General features: G+C 40.3%; 1 protein-coding gene across 4 annotated transcripts in view; it reads right to left on the minus strand.

The window, feature by feature from the left end:
• WWC2 (WW and C2 domain containing 2) overlaps positions 1-24,269 on the minus strand; it is a 154,177-nt gene that overhangs the window by 61,448 nt on the left and 68,460 nt on the right. For all 4 annotated transcript variants that reach the window (XM_056560400.1, XM_056560414.1, XM_056560409.1 and 1 more), the window contains 5 exons: positions 22,188-22,391; positions 19,777-19,853; positions 16,488-16,567; positions 10,443-10,572; positions 9,371-9,517 (listed from right to left, as the gene is read on the minus strand). In XM_056560400.1, coding sequence (XP_056416375.1) covers positions 9,371-9,517; positions 10,443-10,572; positions 16,488-16,567; positions 19,777-19,853; positions 22,188-22,391 — 638 coding nt within the window. The remainder of the gene's footprint in view (positions 1-9,370; positions 9,518-10,442; positions 10,573-16,487; positions 16,568-19,776; positions 19,854-22,187; positions 22,392-24,269) is intronic.

Here is a 24,269-nt window from a genome sequence, read left to right on the forward strand (position 1 = left end):
GAAAGAACAATGGCTTTAAATAGCTTAATAAGCAAGCAATGAGATTCACTAATCTCTGGTTTAGATGATAAACAGAAAATACCATAGAGGTTCTTTGTTCTGCACAATCCTTATTAAAGTCAATGGGCTGTTCATGTCATATATGGAGGTGCCAGTTTCTCTAAAGCAAAAAAACACTCTTTGCACTCTTGATAATAGATCGGGGTCTTGAACACAGGATCTCTCATAGAAAGTGATAGCCTATTGCTATAAGGCAAACTGCAGTTCGGCCCATCAAGCTGTATGAGCTGTGCTGTATATGCCTACCTATCCAACAATGGCGATGGTGACTTTGTTTAATAATAATACACAAAACATACAGGCAAATTTGGAAAGGAAAGATGAGTGTTTGCAAGTTATTTGCAGCATGCAGCTCTTTAGCCGTGTTGAAGCTAAACATTCTCATACCACCCTTTCAGCATTCTGGGGGTTGTGACTATACAACAGCTGGAGACCCACAGGTTTCAGGCAGCTGGTTTATATATATATATGCATTTCCTCCTTGCATGCACTGGGTGGCGCTGTTCTATAATTGGATGATGCAGTGCAGACTCTCATATCGAGCCTCACCATTATATATGTAAATGTGTGCAGTGTCTTTGTCTAATTCATTTAAGAATATTATTAAATTATATCTATCTATCTTTAATTGCATTATTTTGTGATTAATGAAATCTGGATTTAGAGGATGTTAAAATTTAACCCTTGTGGTCGTGGGCATACAACAGCTAGTAAAACCTCAGTACTAATACAATACCTACTGCGACTGTGCTCACAACTATTCTGAACAGATATAGAAACCGATACATGAATTCACCACAATGCATCTATTGATTTATTTTATTGATAATAAAGAAATTAAACTATATATAATGCTGGGGTTCTTGGTTTTGCACAATCCTCATTAAAGTCAGTGGCTGTTCATGACAAACATGGACGTGCCAGGTCCTCCAGAGCAAGAAACGCTCTTTGCACTCTGGCTAATAGATCGGGGTCTTGAAGGCCGAACCTGTTCTAGAAGGTGATGGCCTATTGCTATAAGACAAACTGCAGGTGGGCCTTATTAATCTGCATGGAGCTGTGCAATATTCCTACCTATCCAGTGGACATGAGCACCACAGTGCAGGGAAAAATCCTAAAGGTGAATTCACACCACATTTTTTTTTATGAGTTTACGGTTATGGGAAAAAAATAAAATAAAAAACATGTTGACGAATACTACAAATAAATGCTGCTGTATGTCATTCGCTTACTATTGACTTACATAGTAAAGATATATACACTATACACACACTGCTCAAAAAAATAAAGGGAACACTGAAACAACACAATGTAACTCCAAGTCAATGACACTTCTGTGAAATCACACTGTCCACTCAGGAAGCAACACTGATTGACAATCAATTTCACATGCTGTTGTGCAAATGGAGCAGACAACAGGTAGAAATTATAGGCAATTAGCAAGACACCCCCAATAAAGGAGTGGTTCTGCAGGTGGTGATCACAGACCATTGGTCAGTTCCTATGCTTCCTGGCTGATGTTTTGGTCACTTTTGAATGCTGGCGATGCTTTCACTCTAGTGGTAGCATGAGCCGGAGTCTACAACCCACACAAGTGGCTCAGGTAGTGCAGCTCATCCAGGATGGCACATCAATGTGAGCTGTAGCAAGAAGGTTTGCTGTATCTGTCAGCGTAGTGTCCAGAACATGAAGGCGCTACCAGGAGACAGGCCAGTACATCAGGAGGTGTGGAGGAAGGCCGTAGGAGGGCAACAACCCAGTAGGAGGGCAACAACCCAGTAGCAGGAACGCTACCTCCGCTTTTGTGCAAGGAGGAACAGGAGAAGCACTGCCAGAGCTCTGCAAAATGACTTCCAGCAGGCCACAAATGTGCATGTGTCCACTCAAACGGTCAGAAACAGACTCCATGGGCCTGACATCCACAGGTGTCTACACTAAGATAGGCAAATTTGCCACTGGAGCCCTGTGCTCTTCACAGATGAAAGCAGGTTGTAACAGAGCCTGGAGACGCCATGGAGAACTTTCTGCTGCCTGCAACATCCTCCAGCATGACCAGTTTGGCGGTGGGTCAGTAATGGTGTGGAGTGGCCAGAGGTAGCCTGACTGCCATTAGGTACTGAAATTAGATCCTCAGACCTCTTGTAAGACCATATGCTGGTGCAGTTGGCCCTGGGTTCCTCCTAATGCATGACAATGCTAGACCTCATGTGGTTGGAGTGTGTCAGCAGTTCCTGCAAGAGGAAGGCATTGATGCTATGGACTGGCCCGCCCGTTTCCCAGACCTGAATCCGATTGAGCACATCTGGGACATGATGTCTCGCTCCATCCACCAATGCCACATTGCTCCACAGACTGTTCAGGAGTTGGCGGATGCTTTAGTCCAGGTCTGGGAGGCCACCTCATCAGGAGCACGCCCAGGCATTGTAGGCAGGTCATACGGGCACGTGGAGGCCAGACACACTACTGAGCCTCATTTTGACTTGTTTTAAGGACATTACATCAAAGTTGGATCAGCCTGTAGTGTGGTTTTCCACTATGATTTTGAGTGTGACTCCATATCCAGACCTCCATGGGTTGATAAATTTGATTTCCATTGATAATTATTGTGTGATTTTGTTGTCAGCACATTCAACTATGTAAAGACGAAAGTATTTCATACGATTAGTTCATTCAGATCTAGGATGTGTTATCTTAGTGTTTTGAGTCCACATATTTGTGTGTGTGTATATGTATGTATGTATGTATGTATGTATGTATGTATGTATGTATGTATATATATATATATATATATATATATATATATATATATATATACATATACACACACACACACACATATTTGAGTATATAGGATATACTTTTTTTTGGTGTACACAATAGCGAAGTTGACTATGTTTTTGCACACAGCAAAATACCGTAATGGAAACTGTGAAACTAAGACAAAAATGTCACGTGAATGGATCATAACCGATATTAGCCCAGATTTATCAATCTGTCGAAGACGATAAGTGTCTGGTTATGCCTAAAACAACCAATCACAGCTCAACTTTTATTTTACTACAGCTCAAATTAATAAAGCTATGCCAATATTGTCTAAGAAAAGAAACACATTTAAAATCACATATAGAACAGACTTACAAAATTCTATTTTAGATAAAATGGGGCCTTACATTTTTTCCTCCTTTTTTAATCACACTTCGATAGACCCTTAGTTACAGGGACAAGGACTGTGCTGAATTTATCACACAATGGAACAAATAGGTTTTAGACAAAATAAATAAAATAACTATGGTCAGCAATCTAGAAATGCAATGTCTTCATTTTAAGGCATCTGAGTAATAAGCTCATTCCTTGCAGGTGCATTTCTGCATCCAATTGATCCTATTATAAATGCACAAACAAAATGAGCAAAACAAATTGGTGAAGAAATAAGTGTGTAGGGAATCAGATATAGAACTAAAGCATTGGACCCCTGCTGTCCAAAAAAACTAAAAACAAAGCACAGATAATATATTCACTCATTAAAGAGTACTTCCTGCCAATACCCCAAAAATTTGATTGAATTATCATTAAATAGCGTAGGGTGTCCTCATTAAACACCCTTTTACAGTTTCTCGATACGCCCTCTCGCTCCTGAGATATGTGAGGTTATAATTTGTCTGACAATTTAGGAAATCAGTCTCATAGCGCAAACTTCAAATGGGCACTGTCATATACAAAAACTTTTATATATTGTACATCTTTGCAAAACAGTAACCTTTCTAACATACTTCATAAAAAATGTTATTTCCTTTTTATAGAAATGATTAAAAAAAAAGACCACTAGGGTCCCCAAACCATCCAGAACATAATCCTGACCAGCTGCAGCGTCCCAGCTGAAGCACAGGCTGGGATAAAGTCCAGTAAGTATGGGCAGGACCATCAATCTTCTGTGCTCACCCCTGTCCCATCAGTCTGCAGCATGAAAACAGAGGGTGTTACAGAGCAGCCTGCAGTGATGGGATAAGACCCAGTACAGGACAGCAGACTAAGGGGGTAAGATTTATTTATTTTTCTGTGGCAGACAGATAAATATAAATCACAGAATGAATGAAGATATAATGATATCACTTTTCTATACCGTGCAAACAAATATCACTGGCGCACCAGAATTAAAACATAACCTTTAATTATTAAAGTTAAAACTTAACTCTACCCCTAGTGACATAAAATGCAAACAATATGTAACAATAGTAGGTAAAATATGCAACAATAATACAGATGGGTTCACCGATAAGTACAATAGAGGCTCAATACTCAAAAATAGATATATCTCAGTGGCAAGGTGTTGGGATCACCCTTAATGTTATGATCACTAAATCCACTTAGCAACACCATTAACACAATAGCCCAGCTCCACAGAAAATAAAGTACTCAATCTCAAAGAAACAGATTTTCATACCCAACGCGTTTCACCCGACTGGTAATCGGGATACTCAAGAGTAACACTGGGACAAAACAGGTAATTAACTTCGGAACCTGTGAACAACAGAATTACTGCTGGACCACATAATGGGACGATACCCTTCAGATACAACAGATAATGACAATATCCAGCAGTAAAATAGAGAGAGATTGCTCCCTTCAGGAGCACTTACAGCACCCCTTGCCCATAATGTGAGATGGAGGCAGAGCAGCCTGCAGTGATGGGATGAGACCCAGTACAGGACAGCAGACTAAGGGAGGAAGATTTATTTATTTTTCTGTGGCAGATAGATACATATACATGTTATTGGGAGTTTTGGAGTTACAAAAAATTATATCCCATCCACAGGTTAGGTGTCTGATCGTAGGGGGTGCAAGAACTGGGAGCCTCCCTGCAATCTCCTGTACAGGGCTCAGCCCTCACCGCTGAACTTAACCATACAGCATCTTCTCCCGAGTGCTCTAGCCTCAACCTTTGGAGGTCCAGCTGACCGATTCCCTAAACTGTCAAACTATAAACCCTGATATCTCAGAGACGGAAGTGTGTATCAAGAAACTGTATAATGTTTGTCACAGGGCTTCTATAAAGAAGCACTCCAGGTATGTTTGCTTTTGTCCACTACCCACATTCATCTAGTCCTACAACAGCATCTGTTCTATTCCAGCACAGCTGCATCCATGAGGGTCATGTGATTACCAATCGGATCCACAGAAAATCCCAGTGTTTAATGTGTCAGAACAAGTGGTCAAGTTTAGCTGACATCCTAAGAAATGCAGTAAAAATGTGTAAAAAATGCAAAAATGTAATGTGTGAATGTGGCCTAATCACTTTAAATCTTTATAAAACAAATCAATTGTGATTAGAGGTCAAATCACGTTTGCCTCGTAACAATATTCCCCTAAAAACAACTCAAATAAGAGTGCAATAAAACTGCATGCACATAACGTAAAAGAGTCTAACCAGTTCACCTGGGTGAACTCCAGCAGCCTAACGTCCTTACAAAATCCCATACGGCCATTACAAATTCCTATTAAAGTCTATGGGATTTTTACATTATCTGTTTTAACCCGTCATAGCCCGTTAATAATTTGTGACAGGAGAAAAAAACTGTACATACACTTGTGGTAAGCTTGTGGGGGTATAGGGTATATGGGGTGTAGCTGTGCAGTGATGAAAGGGTGTTGGTTTAACCCTTAACTGTCGTGACGCCAGGGTGAGGGCTCCTCAATATATACTTGTCCTATCGCCACCTGTCCCAAGAACGATAGGGAGGAATAAAGGATTGTCCACAGCCAGAGATTCAGAAAACTGTAGAAAACTTTACTGCAGATTTTATGCAGAGGTAAAACAGGAACAGTCTTTACATATGTACAGTCTATGAGGATCCTGACAGTTGGTTGCGACCTTGTGAGTATAAGCTCTGGAGATTGATTTACGCTGTTCCGCTGGCTTTAGGGGATTGGTTTTAGGTCCAGCAGTCACGCAAGCTTTAGCGGGGATTAGATCTAGTAACTCACACTTAGTAAGTTGCAGGATTGTTAGGCTTCAGGCCTGGTTTTGCCTTGTAAGCCGCAAGGATCTCCTTTCTCTGCTAGTCCGGAAACCCAAAATAAGCATTTGCTTTTCAGCTCAGGAGCAAGAGAAGAGCCAGAGGATTGGTTGGCAGCTCCCTTACATGGGCAGGGGCTAGCCTTGATCTGATTGGCTCATCCCTACTATCAGTCCTTTACACAAAGGATTATGGTAGAACATGTGACTACCCACGTGACCTGGAAGGTCCTTTAGCATACCATAACAGTAGAAACGTTAGTCATGTGACCTAAGGTCCTGCAGACACTATAAAGATCAATACATTACACTAATTATATACATGTAACACATAAAATTAAAGAACGAAGAGGTGACTAAGGGTTATCGCAGCAAGCGGACCCCAACAGTACCAAGGAACTCTGACTTTGGGGACCCAGCACACCAGGTACAGTATGAAATACAGTACCGGGACACCCCACACTTTTTTCCCGTCACAAAATAACGTCCGTTATTAATAACGGCTATGACAGGTTAAAAAAGTTAATGTAAAAATCCCATAGACTTTAATGGGATTTTGTAACCACTGTATGGGATTTTGTAATGGCCGTTTTTAAGGGTTTTCATAACGGAACATTATAACGGCTCTTTAAAACAGAAACACTTTATAGTATGAAGGCAGCCTAACTAGATGACCAGGTGCTGACATAAACCTCCACCGCATCTCACTGCAAAGACAAGGGATTCATGGGAAAGGTAGGCAGCATTTGGAAATAATTTCATTGACGAAATTGCATCCAGTATGGAGCCTACACTCATGCCTGCCACATCAGCTATAACAGGTAAGCACAAGGCATACATAAGAACCTCCACATTATCCTAATAATAGCCTATGCTGCACTATATTGCTTTTATAGAACAAACATATTCCTGTAGAGAGATTGTCATTACTCTCATCAGTCCCTGTCCCCAATGGGACCCACCATCTAATTTCTCGTTCTCAGATACACTAGGGCCAATTTTATAGGAAGTCAATTAATCTTTTAGTATATTTTTGGAAAGTGGGAGGACCTAAATTCCCACTGGAAACGTCCGCAAACATACAAATGCCATGCCAAATTCATCGGAAGTCAAGTTACCAAGCATGTGAATGAAGAAACATATACTTCGTGTCCTATTAGTATAGGAACTAATGTGAGTGATGACAACCTCTATAATGCTGCAGAATATGATGCTTTATATTTGCTATGCCAAATTAAATCCATATTTTTTTTTATTAACTGCAATGTGCACATTTTTTTAAACCCTATTTCCATGTATGACACTGTAGTGTGCTGCTTCAGGTTTACAGTGTAGAATGTAGTATGTTCTAAAACAAAAGCACAAAGTAGGTAATACTTGAAATGGTTTTGAAGTATTGTACCACAGCGGCCACATCTGCATAGGCACAAATCATATGAAGCAGGTACAATAAAACACTACACTCAGGTTAGCAGAAGGCTTGTCGTGAATTTGACTGGAATTTCCATGAAAATTTAAAGGCAGGACTGAAGGGAAAAAAAAAGGAAACAATGATTGAAAAGCCATTTTCTGAAGAACGGCCAAGGAAAGTAGAGAGCTTTCTGAAAGGGGTTATAAAAATAATAGGGATTGAGAAACGACTCGGTTTCACAGGCTGAAAAAGAATATATTTGATCATGACTAAATATTGGATCGTGGTATAATAAGAACAGACACGCTGTACTGAGAAATGACATCTCTCCCAATGTCAAGATGGCATTCTCCTTCTCCGCAAGAGAAAGAGCACATAATGGCATCCCCCGTATTTTTCATCTTAAGTAGTGAGTGAAGAGGAGGGCCTGGAGGATTTCAAACATAGTGACCCTCCAACAAGGCTGATGGTCTCTTATTATATATAATCCATTACATTTCCGTCTTGACTCGGTTTTCTAGGAACATAAAGCAAGACATAGAATTTCAGCTTCTACATATACATGTACATTAGTCTGCCGGTTTGCAAATATGGTGTGAATTAAGTCCTAATAAGGAATTACAAGACACTGGGACAAATAAACCAATATACTACTTGTAGTTTTTGGTTTACCAACATAATGGGGGAGATTTATCAAAACCTGTGCAGAGAAAAACTTGCCCAGTTGCCCATAGCAACCAATCAGATTGCTTCTTTCATTTTTCACAGGCCTTCATAAAAATGAAAGAAGTGAGCTGATTGGTTGCTATGGGCAACTGGGCATGTTTTCCTCTGCACAGGTTTTGATAAATTTCCCCCAATATTGTTTTATGACCCAATTGGGGTACATGCTCTGGAAGTAGGGGCTGGGCACACATTCATTCTTCAAGATAAATATAGTGTTACATGCCACCTTAACGGCTGCCATGTCAGCTAAGGCTGCAAGAGTGTGAAAAGTTCTTTGTTATTGGCTTTTTATGGGGGGAGGAGATCTATAAGTAAGAGTTTGTCTTTCTGAACTGGCCTATAGTAATTAAAATTAATCAGAAAGCATATTTGGGCATTTCCAGTACAGAGGTGTCAGAATAAAAAGGTTAGTTATAGATCTGCTATATAAAATAATAAAGAGAAAGGCAAAGCATAAAGTAAGGTCACGTTCACACATTTTCATGTAAAGTGGTTAAACAATTATTACCATTTGTTCAGCTGCTGTGCATGGAAAACTGACACTTTTTATGGGCTGGAAATACTGACCCAAAAAAGGCTGGAAGATTAATGTAGGTACAAACCACTTACTATTGAGTTGGAAAGAAAAATCGGTAGCAAAAACTACAGCTGTTTTTTTTGAGCCATAAAATTGTTTTACAGTTAAAAAAAAATTGGGTAAAAAAAAAAAAAAACTAAACGAAATGTGAATGAAGTGTCACATAGTTATGGGCAGGGCTCAAGTCCTGCAGGAACACGTGGGAACTGAGTTCCTGCACTTTTTTCTACAGCAGGAGCACGGTTCCCATTAGCAAGAGTCCTGCAGGACCAGCCCTTGAGTGGAAATCTTAGGTGAGTTCCCACATTTTTTTTCCCTAGGACTTGACCCCTGGTTATGGGAGAGAAACAGGTTCATTGTCCAACACAGTTGGTAGAAGTACCTAATGCCAAAAGGTAGGGAAAACAAGACCCTTACAGCACAGCCTTTTGTCATATCCACTACTACACATACTTATATCTGATCATAGCACGGTATGTCAGCTTACATATAGCTTGATATGATAATTTAATCCATACCCTAAACTTTGCATGAAGACAAAAAACATTCTCATTCACTTTAGTACAACCAACGCTAAACTTACATCCCCAGAAATATCAGTCTGTGACCCCGCATCCAGCATCTGTCTGGACAGAGACAAATGCGAGTTGGTGAGGCTAGATGTTAAATCCGGCTCTGATCTTCCTCTGCCTTGTTCTAGATGAAATCGTTCCTTCAGCTTTGCAAGGCTCTAATAAAACAAAGCAGAACGTACATGTTACAACTGTAAAGCAAAGAGCAAAACACAAGAAAACAAATAGAAATAAACATGGGGGTTTCACCTCTACAGGCAAAAATAGCTAAAGAATGCTGACAGATCTACGATGAAAAGGAAGGCGAAGCACTCATACCCCCATAAAAAAGCCTGGTAATAAGTATCGACAGGTAACATTATTCACGTGCATTCTATTGATACAAAAGGGCACATCAAGCCCATGCCTTAAAGGGGCACAGCACAAGTTTTGCCATCATTACAGCATAAGAAACCCTACATCAAAGTCCTTTGCGTGGCCTTGCTCTGGGACATCTATACCATGAGCTGCATAGATTGTGCTTACAGATGCAGTGTACTGCATTACTTACGTAGTTGAAAGAGATACACACATCTGCATAACAATGCTGACTTCTAAGCCTTTAGAATGTAAAGCAATTTTTAATACTTTGTTCACATTTTGATTCTTTTTTTTTTTTTACAGCGTCTAATATATAATTTTTTAAGAAGAAGCATTATTCCAATACAATTTATGCCCAGGCAGGCAACATTTCCACACAGAATTTTTCATCTTAGCTATTTAGTAATGTAGTGTCCTTATGCTCTAAATATAAGGCTTTTACCAAGTTGAAAACCAGGTATGAGGACAATGAATTTTTTTGGTCTGGAATACAATGGGTTACACTAACCTACAGCACGCACAGGCGTGCTATATCCCTGCTTCCAGCAGATTTACAGGGGGATTCAGCATCTTCTTAGAGAGAATTTTCTAAAGCATTCCTTATCTTTGCCTATTTATGCTTACAACACTCCATTAATGCTACACATATCCTTGCCATGGTCACAAGGAGTTACAGTGTTCATTCTGTTATATGGATACGTATTGATCAGGGGCCCCACCAACCTGCATGAGGTCCTGCTTCTCCTTCTCCCCGCTGCTGATGGCCTTCCTTATGCTTTTGAGTTCGGAAAGGATGTCCTTTGCTTCTTTAAGCTCATATCCACTCTGCCCTCCTGACATTTTTTGGTCAATACTATGAGAAAGGGGAAAAATATAAGATATCCATAAATTACCGTATCTAGGCTGTTGACCATTCGAAACCTAAATAGCTAAATGTAAAACAAAAAATTAGAATAAAAATTATATTCACAGCACTGAACTAATGTAAACATTTTACATAAAAGCAGACAGGAAATTTTAATTCCCTAAAACTGTTAACACATCATAAGTACTATTTATAAGAGATATCAGAGAACCATGGTTTGTCCGCTAAGCACTATTGGCAAAAATCAGACACACAACTTGTACACAATGTAAAGAAGGACTAATGTGTCTTTTATAGGCAAAATAACTTCTAGCAATATAGTGAGAAAAACAGTAATCTGATCACGTCATGGTGTCCTCTCTAAACTGTGGAAATTTGACATTGCACATGTTTTCCCACAATCCCCCTTGCTTGCATGCACAGTGAGACTAACAGCCAACATTTCCAGGACAGACCAAGAAATTACAGTGGATGCCCTAAGAAAAGGCTTAAAAAATCCCAGGCACCAGGTCACCAGTGGCTCAGAATTTCATCCTGGTGCCTAGAATTTTTTAACCCTTTTCTGTCAGCTAAGACCTGTACCCCAGCAAGAAAATCCACAGATATGGGAGGGGAGAGGGGGAATGAATCTCCAACTTGCAGAAGGCATGGAGCGCCCTGCTAGAAGCTAACTGGAGCCTGTGCCCACCTAGCCTGACCAGCGCCTCCGCCTGCCACTTACAACTCGACAAGCCAAAAAAGCCTGGAGAGAAACTAAGCAGGATAGGAAGAAGCTGCCACCACAGAGAGAAGATGGTGCTGAGAACAAAGATTTTAATGCGATTACCCCCAGGCTGTTCTAGGTGAGTGTGCCTGCTGTTGCTGACATTTGGGGAAGGGGGGAATCCTGACTGGTATACACTGCTGCCTGCCATTAATTCCTGGTAGACACTACAAGGCATCAGGGTTAGCAGTATCTTTTTCTTCTGTTGACCACCCCCCCATCCTTGTGGCTTCTGATTTTAAGCCTGTGCCTCACCATATTTTTAGGCTGGAAAACACATCTAAGGACAGGAATGTGGGGAAAGGACTTTATTCTGGTTAGGATTTCCCTGGTGGTCTGAGGGTAATGAGGAATCATTGTAACATATCAGCAAATGGTCCAAACGGGTTGCCAACGTTTTCCGGACAAGCCTCATACACAAAAGGTCCAAACAGTGAGCATGTCAGGTCAATTCCCAAATATAGATGTGTTTTTTGCTCTCAAAAAAGTACCTAGTACTGGTCTTTACTTGTGTTTATTTTTACTACTTGGAACAAATGGGTTAGTGTTAGCATTGTACAAGATAAGCAAAATATAAACGGGAAAATAGTGGGAAAAAACATAACATTATATGGGCATAAAAATCATGGCTCCTTAAATTTTGTTGCTGGCAACTAGATAAAAAATAAATAAAATTTGTTAAGTCCTACCCTAAGGCTGTCGTAACCAAGGTAAGCACATTTTACAAACAAAGCAGACACATGGGGATTAGTGACCTTTTCTCTCATTCCATACATTTTCAAAAATGCTTTAAAATTTTATGTAGGTTTCATTTTTCGTTATGTATCAGTTTGGATCTATTTATCTTAACAGGAAACCCCTTTAAATTTTATGGGGTTCTGGAATTTTTATGGCAATAATACCACTGCACTATTTTTCAGATCATTAATACTCAAAAACCTAAATATAAGTGTAAACAGAGACTTATTGAGATAGATTTGCTATAAATTCCAAAAAGCGATACCATGAAACCAAATAAGTAGCAATTCTGCAAAGAGGGGTCTATTTATTATAACCCTATACACTAGATTTTATTTAGGGAATTCAAAATCCTCAAACATTACACCTTCAACAAGATGCAGTTCACATGCAGTGAAAAAAAAAAAAAAAAGTCTGGGCAGATTTTTGGCTGCATTACAGAAAGCAAGTTACTTATGTCCAAAGATTATGCATTGAAAAATCCTGAGCATTGGCCCTACTGAATAAGTATGGGGTTAATCCTTGTGCAGTGGTAGAACAACCTGCACATTTACAGTTTGCTAGAGTTGGATTTCGGTTGGTGGTTCCTCTAGTAAACGTGTATTGGGTGAACATACCATGAGTCTGGGTTCACACTAGCCTAAATATAGATAATGTTTTGCCGTGACAGTTTAGGATTATGCAAGTGTGGACCCAGCCTTACTGTTTCCTGTACAGTGGTAAGCTAGGATCTTTGCTGGGCATGATAACACTGAAGAATCTGCAGCACCTAAAGAGTACCTGTCATAACCAAAAAAACATTTTTTTTATGTTACTCAGTAACTAATACTGGTCATGTACATATAATGTTTTATGTGTCTAGCACCTATATTTCTCTCACAAATACCTTCTTTTTAGTGCTTAAGTGGTTTTTCATCCTGTGTTCTGGTCCTCACTCACCATGCATTCACTTCCTCCCTGAGTCTGTGTGCAGTGCTAGATCTATTCATCCAATCATTGCAGGCTGCTCTGTAACCCATTCCTCTGTGTTTTCAGACAAGAGTCTGATGGACAGGAGTAAGCACAGAGGAGTGTTCGGCTCACCCTCACTTTTCTGGACATTGTCCCTGTCTGTGCTTCAGCTGGGACAAAGATGATACTGCAGCCAGGATTATGTTCTGGATGGTATGGGGACCCCAACTGGTATTTATTTTTTTATTTTTTTTAATAAGCCATGATTACAACATGAAAGTTTTTACATCTGACAGACCCTATTTAAATAGGGCAGCTGTATCTTCACTGTAAGAATCTGTGGAGGTTTCAGCAGTCAGGCCTCCACTGATCAAAATGTGATAGAATATCCCAGCAATTGCTAACTATGGTGGGAAAACCCATTTAACTAAGCCAGAACCATACAAAGTGCTAAGTTTTATATTAAATAGCATTTAGGCACTAATGAAGATGTAATGTGAAGACATGTAAGGTATTTCTGGGTAGTAAGCTCTAACATGCTCAGGGCTATAGCTCTTTGTGCTTCTGTGTCTCTACACAAGACATGTCTCGGAGTGTCTGCCCGAGTTTCTTTAACAACTGCCCATTGTTTCCTTGCGGTATGTTGTTGTCAAATTCTAAAACATGCTTTGGATTCCTATCAAAATTGCTTGCAAGCAAGCTGATTTAAAACAATACGGCATTGTTGTATTAATATAATAACAGACTGCTTGGCTAACCTTTAATCTGGCAGTGGCATGAGGTGTGATTACTTAAAGTACACAAAGACCAGAATGGAAGAAAAATAAACCATTTCTGCCGTACATATCTAAAAACGCTGTTTCTTTCCCTCTGCAAAGCAAGTGGCATCTTCCATGCTGCACGCTAAGTAGCAGAGCTCTTAAATTATACAAGACAAACAATAGAAAATAAAATGAGTGTCATTTCCAATGAATGTCATTTCGTGAAATAAGCTCAACATTGACTCATACGATGCTTTGTGACCCGTCTCAAAGGAAGCGTTTCCTTAGGCTAGCACCAAAGGCAGGACATGAAGAACACAGACATAAAATGGTGATATATTTAGCTTGTTACAAGCTGTAAAGTTATAATGAGCCTAAATCAAATACCCAAAATCTAGGCCATAGAAACAGTCCTGCTGGCTTCGCCTGACCTCTGCACAGAAAACATTAAATCACATATATTCATCAGCAAGCCTGCTCGGAGACGGAAGGGTGGCATTATTTTAGGAAGATTAAATACAACACGAATAGCTATGGAGTGGTCGTCTGTACTGTCATATAAATTGTGGAGTGCGCAGTGAAGGATGGATCCTTAATTCGGCTTATATTGTTTATTTAAGGGACAATAAAGAATAGTTCTGAAAGCTACAGGTAAATCAACATAAGCATGGCCATAGCCATATGCGGCACTTATCAGTCACAGCTTTTCTACAGGGTGGCATCTTAAAGGGCCAGTAGAAAGCAAATAACAGAAAACATTATTTGCATGCATGTATGTAAATACTTCTTGAGGTTCTTAGAACATTATGTCCAAGCGAAAAGAGTGATCATGAACATAGGGGTCTTAAGAGGAGATCTGTGGCTACTCCTCCTTACAGGACAGAAAAAATACAAGGGCTCTTAATGCAGCCCCAGAGAGGTAAGGCTGGGTTCACTCTGTTAGCTCTGGGATAGAACAGTCAAGGTCAGTGAGAAGACCCCCACCAATCTGTAGATATAGCCAGGTGAAGCATGTGGCCGCATGCTTCCCCCACCAGCTTGGTGCTTCAGTGAGTGTTAAAGGAGTACTCTAGTGCAGAGTATTCCTGCTCCTTCCTGCCCGGGCTGCAAAATAAATGAAAATGAACCATCACTCACCTCCCTGGGTTCCCGCGGAGCGCCACTACAGCTGATCGGTCCTCCAGTGCATCTCCTTCATACTTCCGGGTGTAACGAAGCGTCACATGGCGCTCAGCCTATCGCCGGCCGCCGCGATGTTCTGCCTCGGCCGGCGATAGGCTGAGCACCATGTGACGCTTCGTTACACCCGGAAGTATGAAGGAGATGGACCGGAGGACCGATCAGCTGTAGTGGCGCTCCGCAGGAACCCAGGGAGGTGAGTGATGGTTTATTTTCATTTATTTTGCAGCCCGGGCAGGACGGAGCAGGAATACTCTGCACTAGAGTACTCCTTTAAGCTGGGGCACACTTTGCCTGGCTATAACTAGAGATCAGTGGGGGTCTCAGCATGAAGACTTCAATTGATCAAAAATGTATCTGCATGACATGTCAGAAGTTTTTTTGGTGACAGTAACTAAATGGAGCCGCTGCCAGTACACTGCAGTATATGTGAGAATCCCTTTTTGATAGGAATACCAATGGAACAGATTAACACAATGTGAACACAACTTGAAAGATGAGTTCCACAATGACCAGAGAAAATACTTTTTTTTATTGAACTTTGGTATAATAACTTTGCTGAGGCCCTTTTTAGGTCAGTAGACACATTTTTGGTGAATCCAGCTAAAAAACGGATCTATTTTATGCAGAAATTCTGTAGGATGGGTTACATGTAAAATAAATAAATAAAACAAAAAAAAACACAAACAAGTTTTTGTCATTTAACACTATCTGTCACTCTATTCTTTGCATAGAAATTTTATATGAAATTAGACAGAAAGCAACTCCAGTTTTTTTGTTTCTGTAGTAAAGAACAGAGGTCTAGGCAATGCTATCCAGCTAATAAAGACAATCATTAAAGAGGCAGAGGTGCTAGACTACCACTGAAAACCGCAGGTTATCACTGCTAGAATTAGGAGTTGGGGGGTACATGAAATAATGTGTGCAGGATGTTTCATTGATCCATAATTTTGGAGTCACAAAAAAATTATGTGCACACTGTTGGAGGTTGGGTGCCTAAAATACTTAGCTCCTTTGCCTTATTCAACTGTTCACGTACTAAGAAGAAAAAAAAAAAGGAATGAATCCAAGTGACATTTTCATTGTAAAAGATTTACTTCAAACTAAATGAAAGGAAGAAATCATTAGTGATAGAAAGTAACCGTCACCATGTTCTCTTCTCTTTCTACAAATGGCTGTGAATGTCATAATGTCAGGAGATATGTGGGGGGATTAGACTTTAGTGCTAGAACTAATCTATGCTTTATTGTCTGTTTGTAGCCTTTGTAACCCTCGCTATGCTACAATTTGTTACTGCATAAAAAGTGTCATGTCATAAGCAGAGGATTATTACTACAAGGCAAAAAGAGCGAGAGAATCTTATGACTTCTGATGGAAAACATGTTTGTTTTTCTACATGTCCTTAAAAGAAAAGGTTATGCCAAGCTTAGGGAGAAGAGGGAGCACTGTGTTGTGCCAAGACGCTGAACGAGGTGTTGACAGAACAAAGTTTAATATATATTTGAACTCACCGCTGCAGTGTCTGGAACCCCTGCTCCTTGTACATTAGTTCCTGCTTCATCTGTGACAGCTCCCGCTTCAGTTTTTTTACCTGGTACAGAAACATTTAAAGAAAAACCATCAGCTCTTGTGACTTGGCTGCTTTAATAACTATTTACACTGCCAGAAAACAACATCTATTCTTATAACTATATATTGTGCAGTTTCACTGTTATTTCTCCTAGAATGTTTTTTTCCCCACAAATTGACAACTAGGTGTTACCATTCCCCTTGTCAAAGAGACTCAACAAAGTCTGTCCGATGAGTGCGGAGGGTGCTAGAGTGTGTAGGAACGCTCCTCAAAAATGGTAACTCCCAGTTGTCAATGTATTTGTGAATTTCTAATAAGTATCAACAGAAGAACAACACAAAGCAGAGTTCTGCAGAATTGTTATGCCAAGGAAAATACAATGATTTACTAGAATAGACTGTAGTGAACTAAATGTACAGTAGTGGGTCCCATCAAATGCACTCTCTAAGGGCCCAGCTCCAGCTTAGGAAATCAGGACCCACTGAGGTCAGAATTAGTCAACAGAGTAGTGTTTGGGACCTTCAAGGTTATATTTTGTTTAGATGGTGTTGATCTGTAATAGACTTTCAGTACAGACTCTGCACTGGAAAAATATGTATCAATTTTAAAATATGCTGTGGATCTTTGAATAATTTTTTTTTATATACGCGGTGGATTTGCCATTGCATTATCTAAATCTGGGCAAACCCTTAAAGCAGATAAATATTTACAGCCTTTGTCAGAAGAATTGAGCTCAAAGGAGTTCCCTAAATATTTAAAATATATTTAATAGTTTGTGTACGTAACAATTGTCATTGCCACTAAGCCATTCTGAAATCTGGGAAGCTGAGATCTATGCTGCTGTATGGCAGGGTCAATGCACTGGAAAAATGTTTTACCTCTTCCAGTTCTGACAGCACTAACATGCAGTGAACCAGGTGGTCACAGATTGTCTTTAGGAATTGGAAAACATTTACAGGTAATCAAAATTTTAATTTTATGTTACTGCTAAAGGTATTAACATGCAAGTGCCATGTCTAAATTCAGCATATACAGTCATGGCCGTAAATGTTGGCACCCCTGAATTTTTTCTAGAAAATGAAGTATTTCTCACAGAAAAGGATTGCAGTAACACATGTTTTGCTATACACATGTTTATTCCCTTTCTGTGTATTGGAACAAAACCAAAAAAGGGAGGAAAAAAGCTAATTGGACATAATGTCACACCAAACTCCAAAAACGGGCTGGACAAAATTATTGGCACACTTTCAAAATTGTGGAAACATAAGATTGTTTCAAGCATGTGATGCTCCTTTAAATTCCCCTGGAGCAAGTAACGGGTGTGGGCAATATAAAAATCACACCTGAAAGCAGATAAAAAGGAGAGAAGTTCACTTAGTCTTTGGTGTGTGTGTGTGTGCGCCACACTAAGCATGGACAACAGAACAGAAAGAGGAGAAGAGAACTGTCTGAGGACTTAAGAACCAAAATTGTGGAAAAATATCAATAATCTCGGCCCACAGTGCACATCATTATCAAGAAGTTTGCAACCCATCGCACTGTAGCTAATCTCCCTGGGCGTGGATGGAAGAGAAAAATCGATGAAAGGTGTCAACGCAAGATAGTCCGGATGGTGGATAAGCAGCCCCAAACAAGTTCCAAAGATATTCAAGCTGTCCTGCAGACTAAGGGAGCATCAGTGTCAGCACAAACTATCTGTCAACATTTAAATAAAATAAAACGTTATGGCAGGAGACCCAGGAGGACCCCACTGCTGACAGACATAAAAAAGCAAGACTACATTTTGCCAAAATGAACTTGAGTAAGCCAAAATCCTTCTGGGAAAACGTCTTGTGGACAGATGAGACCAAGATAGAGCTTTTTGGTAAAGCACATCATTCTACAGTTTAACGGAAAAAAATGGAATGAGGCCTACAAAGAAAAGAACACAGTACCCACAGTCAAATATGGTGGAGGTTCAATGATGTTTTGGGGTTGTATTGTTGCCTCTGGAACTGGGTGCCTTGAATATGTGCAAGGCATCATAAAATCTGAGGATTACCAACGGATTTTGGGTTGCACTGTACAGCCAAGTGTCAGAAAGCTGGGTTTGCGTCCGAGATCTTGGGTCTTCCAGCAGGACAATGACCCCAAATATATGTCAAAAAGCATGCAGAAATGGATGGCAACAAAGCGCTGGAGAGTTCTGAAGTGGCCAGCAAGGAGTCCAAATCTAAATCCCATTGAACACCTGTGAAGAGATCTTAAAATTGCTGTTGGGAAAAGGCACCTTTCCGATAAGAGAGACCTAGAGCCGTTTGCAAAGGAAGAGTGGTCCAACATTCCGGCTGAGAGGTGTAAGAAGCTTATTGATTGTTATAGGAAGCGACTGAATTCAGTTATTTTTTCCAAAGGGTGTGCAACCAAATATTAAGTTAAGGGTGACAATCGTTTTGTCCAGCCCATTTTTGTAGTTTGGTGTGACATTATGTCCAATTAGCTTTTTTTCCTTCCCCTTTTTGGCTTAGTTCCAATACACACAAAGGGAATAAACGTGTATAGCAAAACATGTCAGGGGTACCAACATTTACGGCCATGACTGTATCTAACCGTTAAATGACCCTTTGGCTGCAGTTTTTGAGCCGAAGCCAGAAATGGATTTCAAATAAATGGAAAATATAAAAGGAAGGACTTCTACTTCTCCAATATTGTCTATAGAAGTGGAATATGTCCTAAAGGATCTAAGTCTATGTCCGGTCCAGAACAGAGTATATAGAGAATAGTATGTATGATCAAAAAAACTCTGTAATATTTTATGTACTGTATAAAACTGATTTAAAGGAGTACTGCAGGCATAGACAACTTATCCCCTATCCACAGGAGGTTGACGGACACCCCCCCCCCCCCCACCATTCCGCTCTATGGGAGAGGTGGGGATGCACCAACACTGCATCTCCACCTCTCCCATAGAGATACATGGAGGGGACATGTCGCATGGGGAAAGTCGTGGCAGAGCCGGGTCCCCATACAGGAGATTGAAGGGGGTCCCAGCGGTCGGACCCCCGCCATCAGATACTTATGCCCTATCCTGCAGATAGGGCATAAGTTGTATAAGGCTGCAATGCTCCTTTTAAGCTTCAAGACTTCTGTTAATGTCTTGTGTTATACAAGCAACACATACATTGACTGCAAGCAAGTTAAACGTTAAAAACAAGCAACCATTAAAACATGTTTAAATTTAGAAACCTCACCCTGACTTTTGTAGTTGAGATTTCAGCTTTAAGGATATCAGGATCATACTTGGTACTTGAAGATGAGCCTGAAAATACTAAGTAACACAAGAGAAAATACATTTTCATAAGCAGATTCTACAAAAAACAAAAAACACACAACATAATATGACAAAAAATAAACCTTCACTATATTATTGTCACTTATCATTGCACATTAAATATAAGATCTCCTTGATAAAAAAAAAAAAAAAAAAGGTTTCTGGGTTTATAATCTCCTTCACAATATCTAATCTACCAGCTCAGAAAATGGATGCCAAATTTGACACTTGAGACATGTGGGGCCTAATTTTGGCACAAATCAATCGGGGTGGGGAAGTGTCAGAGTAAGGAGTATACTGCCTAGTATAAAAGTATAAAAGATCAACAAAAAATGATATGTCTAATTTGTTATGGTGAAATATGTAAACAAAACTGGTCTTTTTTATAGGGGTCCAAAAGTTATTATGTTCTGAATGTCTGCCTTATGCACATATTTATTTCTGAAAGCTGGCAAACAACAATCTACATGAAGGATTATAGAAGAGAATTATAGAATGGTCACATATAATTGTATATTAAATAGGATGGTACCTCAAGGGTGATGTCACTGAAGATCAGCACAAGATGAGGAAGGCAAAGTATTTATTATGTTACGTGTAAATTAGAACTTGATGTGAACTACACTATCATGTAAGAAGCAAACTATTATATTGTGACAGGAAAATGATACATAGACATATATCTGACATAAATTACCGGGTATTAATTGTGCTAAAAGTCAGTGTCACTCATCCACTAAGTGTGTCACAATCATCACTTAATCACAGGTGTGGTGGTTTATAGAATTAATAGAATGTTTACATATACATTACACAAATATTAATCGCTAGACACAAACAGAGTATGAATGAACAGAGAGGAGTAAATAGATTGTCCCAATTTCAGCAGACTGAAACTAGAATTTATTGTAGATCTACACTGCATTAAATCACCCAGCAGATAAGCCTGGTAAGCTTAAAAGGGGTATTCCGGCCTTATACATCTTATCCCCTATCCAAAGGATAGAGCATAAGATGTCTGATCGCAGCGGTCCCGCCACTGGGACCCTTGCGATCTTGGTGCAGCCCCCGGAATTCTGTGCCGGGCACTGCCTCCAAAACTGAGATGAGATGTCATGGCCACGCCCCCTTGTGACGCAACATCATGCCCCCTCCATTTATGTCTATTCATAGACATGAATGGAGGGGCGTGACGGCACGAGAGTGTGTGGCCGTGACATTGTGCCTCAGTCTCTGAGGCAGCGCCCAGCATAGAATGCCAGGGGCTGCACAGAGATCGCAAGGGTTCCAGTGGCGGGACCCCTGCGATCAGACATCTTATCCCCTATCCTTTGGATAGGGGATAAGATGTATAAGGCCAGAATACCCCTTTAAGCTTAAGAGAACATTTCTCCCCAATGATGATGTCTAACTACATGGTCAGATATTTTTTATATAAATTGGGGTTAGGGTGCATTCACACCATCGCATTCCATTCTCTTCAATGAACCCAACAGGGAGAGCTATTGACTTCGGTAGGCTCATTTTTGAACTGTTTAAAGTTTTGATGCCGGACTAAAAACCAGGGCAGACCACAGTTTTCAGTCCAGCAACAAAATCGCATTAAAATGAATGGGGGAATGGGGTGCGATCCAGCTGCCTTATCCCCAAAACATGATGTGAATAAACCCTTAAAGAGGTATTCCCAACATTAAGCATTATCCTCTATCCACAGCATAGGTAATAAGTTATTGGTGAGGATCTGACCACTGACACCCTCACTGATCCTACAAATGGAGGAAAAAAAATATCCCCCTAACGAGTTGCCTGAGCTCTATTGATTCTCTCTGGGGCTCCAGAACATGGCCAATCGCTCTATTCATTTGTTGGACAATTCTCCACCATTTTCAAAATCAGTGGGGGTCCCAGCAGTCAGACCCTAACCAAACAGCTTGTATACCCCCTATCCTGTGGATAACGGATTTATGTTGGAAATACCCCCATTACAAGTCCCAACACAAAACTGATAGCTGTGCTGGATTTTAGGTATATGTAGACAAAACCAAAGCAGTGTAACATAGTATGAAAACACTGGTCACCCTTGTGGTGTTCCTAGCCACTCACTTATTTTCATAATGATTCACTTACATGGTGGTCATTCCAGACTAATGATACAATGTCTAACATGACCAAGGTTCCAAGTTAAACATTGATGAGCCTGGATGAGGATAAACCTGTTTAGTTACATGTTCCCAGATGAGCATTTCTGTATTTGTAAGCAAGGTCAGGAGCCTGGTGACTTAAGACAGCATTTAGCTATTTTAACATTTAGCCAATACCAAGCATACTTACGGCTAGTACGTGAACTAGATTTTTCTTTATTGGCATCATTAAGTCTCACATATTCATCCAGGGCAAGTGCCAACCGCTGCTCCTTTACATGGTAGAGCTCCTTCTGAGTGCTTAAAGCATCTTGTGCCACCATTAGGTAGTCCTTCAGCATCAGCTCCTGTTCTTTCCTCCATAACTTACGTGGATCTTCTATCTGTGTGGTTTCTGAAGGAACACAAATTAATTTCTCATTTATGCAATTTTTTTCTTGATTACAGGGTTCTAAGAGATGGAAGCAGAAATCGACATGAAAAGAATCTAAAGTACCTTGACTCCTGTAACGAATAATGCGTTCAGTGGCCATCACAAGTGCCTATATATTATCAGATGGCCATAAAACATTAATGCACTTGTTTTAGGACTGTAAAGGGTCCTACACAGCAAATCACATGCTCTTCTACTTCCCATCTGGGGTCAATTATAGCAGTTAGCTCTCAGTTGTAAAGGCATGCAAGTTGGTTTATCAAAACAATATAAAAAAATGGGCATAAAAACGACAATCCCTACATCTCTCCCCAGTCTGCTTAACTGGCCATATAAAGTAGCAAATGGTATTAGTTCTCAAAATAGACAAGTGCATGAGCACCACCCTGGATAAAATAATAATAATAATAATCTTTCATCCATTTGGCATAAAAAATCTTTGAAAAAAAAGAAAAAAAACATCCTTTTTTGGTCAGTGAGGTTAAATCCAAACCAAGAAGCAACAAAAACATACAAGCACAGAGGGGTATATATACCATGACACAGTATGGTTTTGTGTTCACAATATTAAATAGTTAAAGATTAAGGACTGGGCTAAATATACCATACACTTGAGCAAGATGGACCAAATTTATTGAGAGGCACAAGCACAAGCATACACAGGCGCATCTTTGACTGCCTGTGTGTGACGCTCTAGGTGACATAGATTTCAGCTACATTTTACAGCAATTACCGGCATAGATTATAGTAAGTATGTGGGGAAGTAGAGAGCCCCATCCTATGCAGCTAAACTCTGTCCACTATTCAGACATTTGCGCTGCAGTGCAAAAACCAAAAAAATTGTGACTTTTGTATACTACACTGCTCAAAAAAATAAAGGGAACACTAAGATAACACATTCTAAATCTGAATAAATGAACTAATAAATCGTATGAAATACTTTCGTCTTTACATAGTTGAATGTGCTGACAACAAAATGACACAAAAATTGTCAATGAAAATCAAATTTATCAACCCATGGAGGTCTGGATATGGAGTCACACTCAAAATCAAAGTGGAAAACCACACTACAGGCTGATCCAACTTTGATGAAATGTCCTTAAAAAAGGTCAAAATGAGGCTCAGTAGTGTGTGTGGCCTCCACGAGCTCATATGACCTCCCTACAATGCCTGTGTATGCTCCTGATGAGGTGGCGGATGGTCTCCTGAATGATGTCCTCCCAGACCTGTACTAAAGCATCCGTCAACTCCTGGACAGTCTGTGGTGCAACGTGGCATTGGTGGATGGAGTGAGACATGATGTACCAGATGTGCTCAATCGGATTCAGGTCTGGGGAACAGCTGGACCAGTCCATGGCATCAATGTCTTCCTCTTGCAGGAACTGCTGACACACTCCAGCCACATGAGGTTTAGCATTGTCTTGCATTAGGAGGAACCCAGGGCCAACTGCACCAGCATATGGTCTCAAGGAGTCTGAGAATCTGATCTCGGTACCTAGTGGCAGTCAGACTACCTCTGACAAGCACATGGAGGGCTGTTTGGGCCCCCAAAGAAATGCCACACCATTACTGACCCACCGCCAAATCGGTCATGCTAGAGGATGTTGCAGGCAGCAGAATGTTCTCCACAGAGTCTCCAAACTCGGTCAGGTCTGTCACATGTGCTCACTGTGAACCTGCTTTCATCTGTGAAGAGCACAGGGCACCAGTGGCGAATTTGCCAATCTTGGTGATCTCTGGCAAATGTCAAACGTCCTGCACGGTGTTGGGCTGTAAGCACAACCCCCACCTGTGGATGTTGGGCCCTCGTACCATCCTCATGGAATCTGTTTCAGACCG

Source organism: Hyla sarda, chromosome 1 (genome assembly GCF_029499605.1).
Source record: "Hyla sarda isolate aHylSar1 chromosome 1, aHylSar1.hap1, whole genome shotgun sequence".
NCBI lineage: Eukaryota > Metazoa > Chordata > Amphibia > Anura > Hylidae > Hyla > Hyla sarda.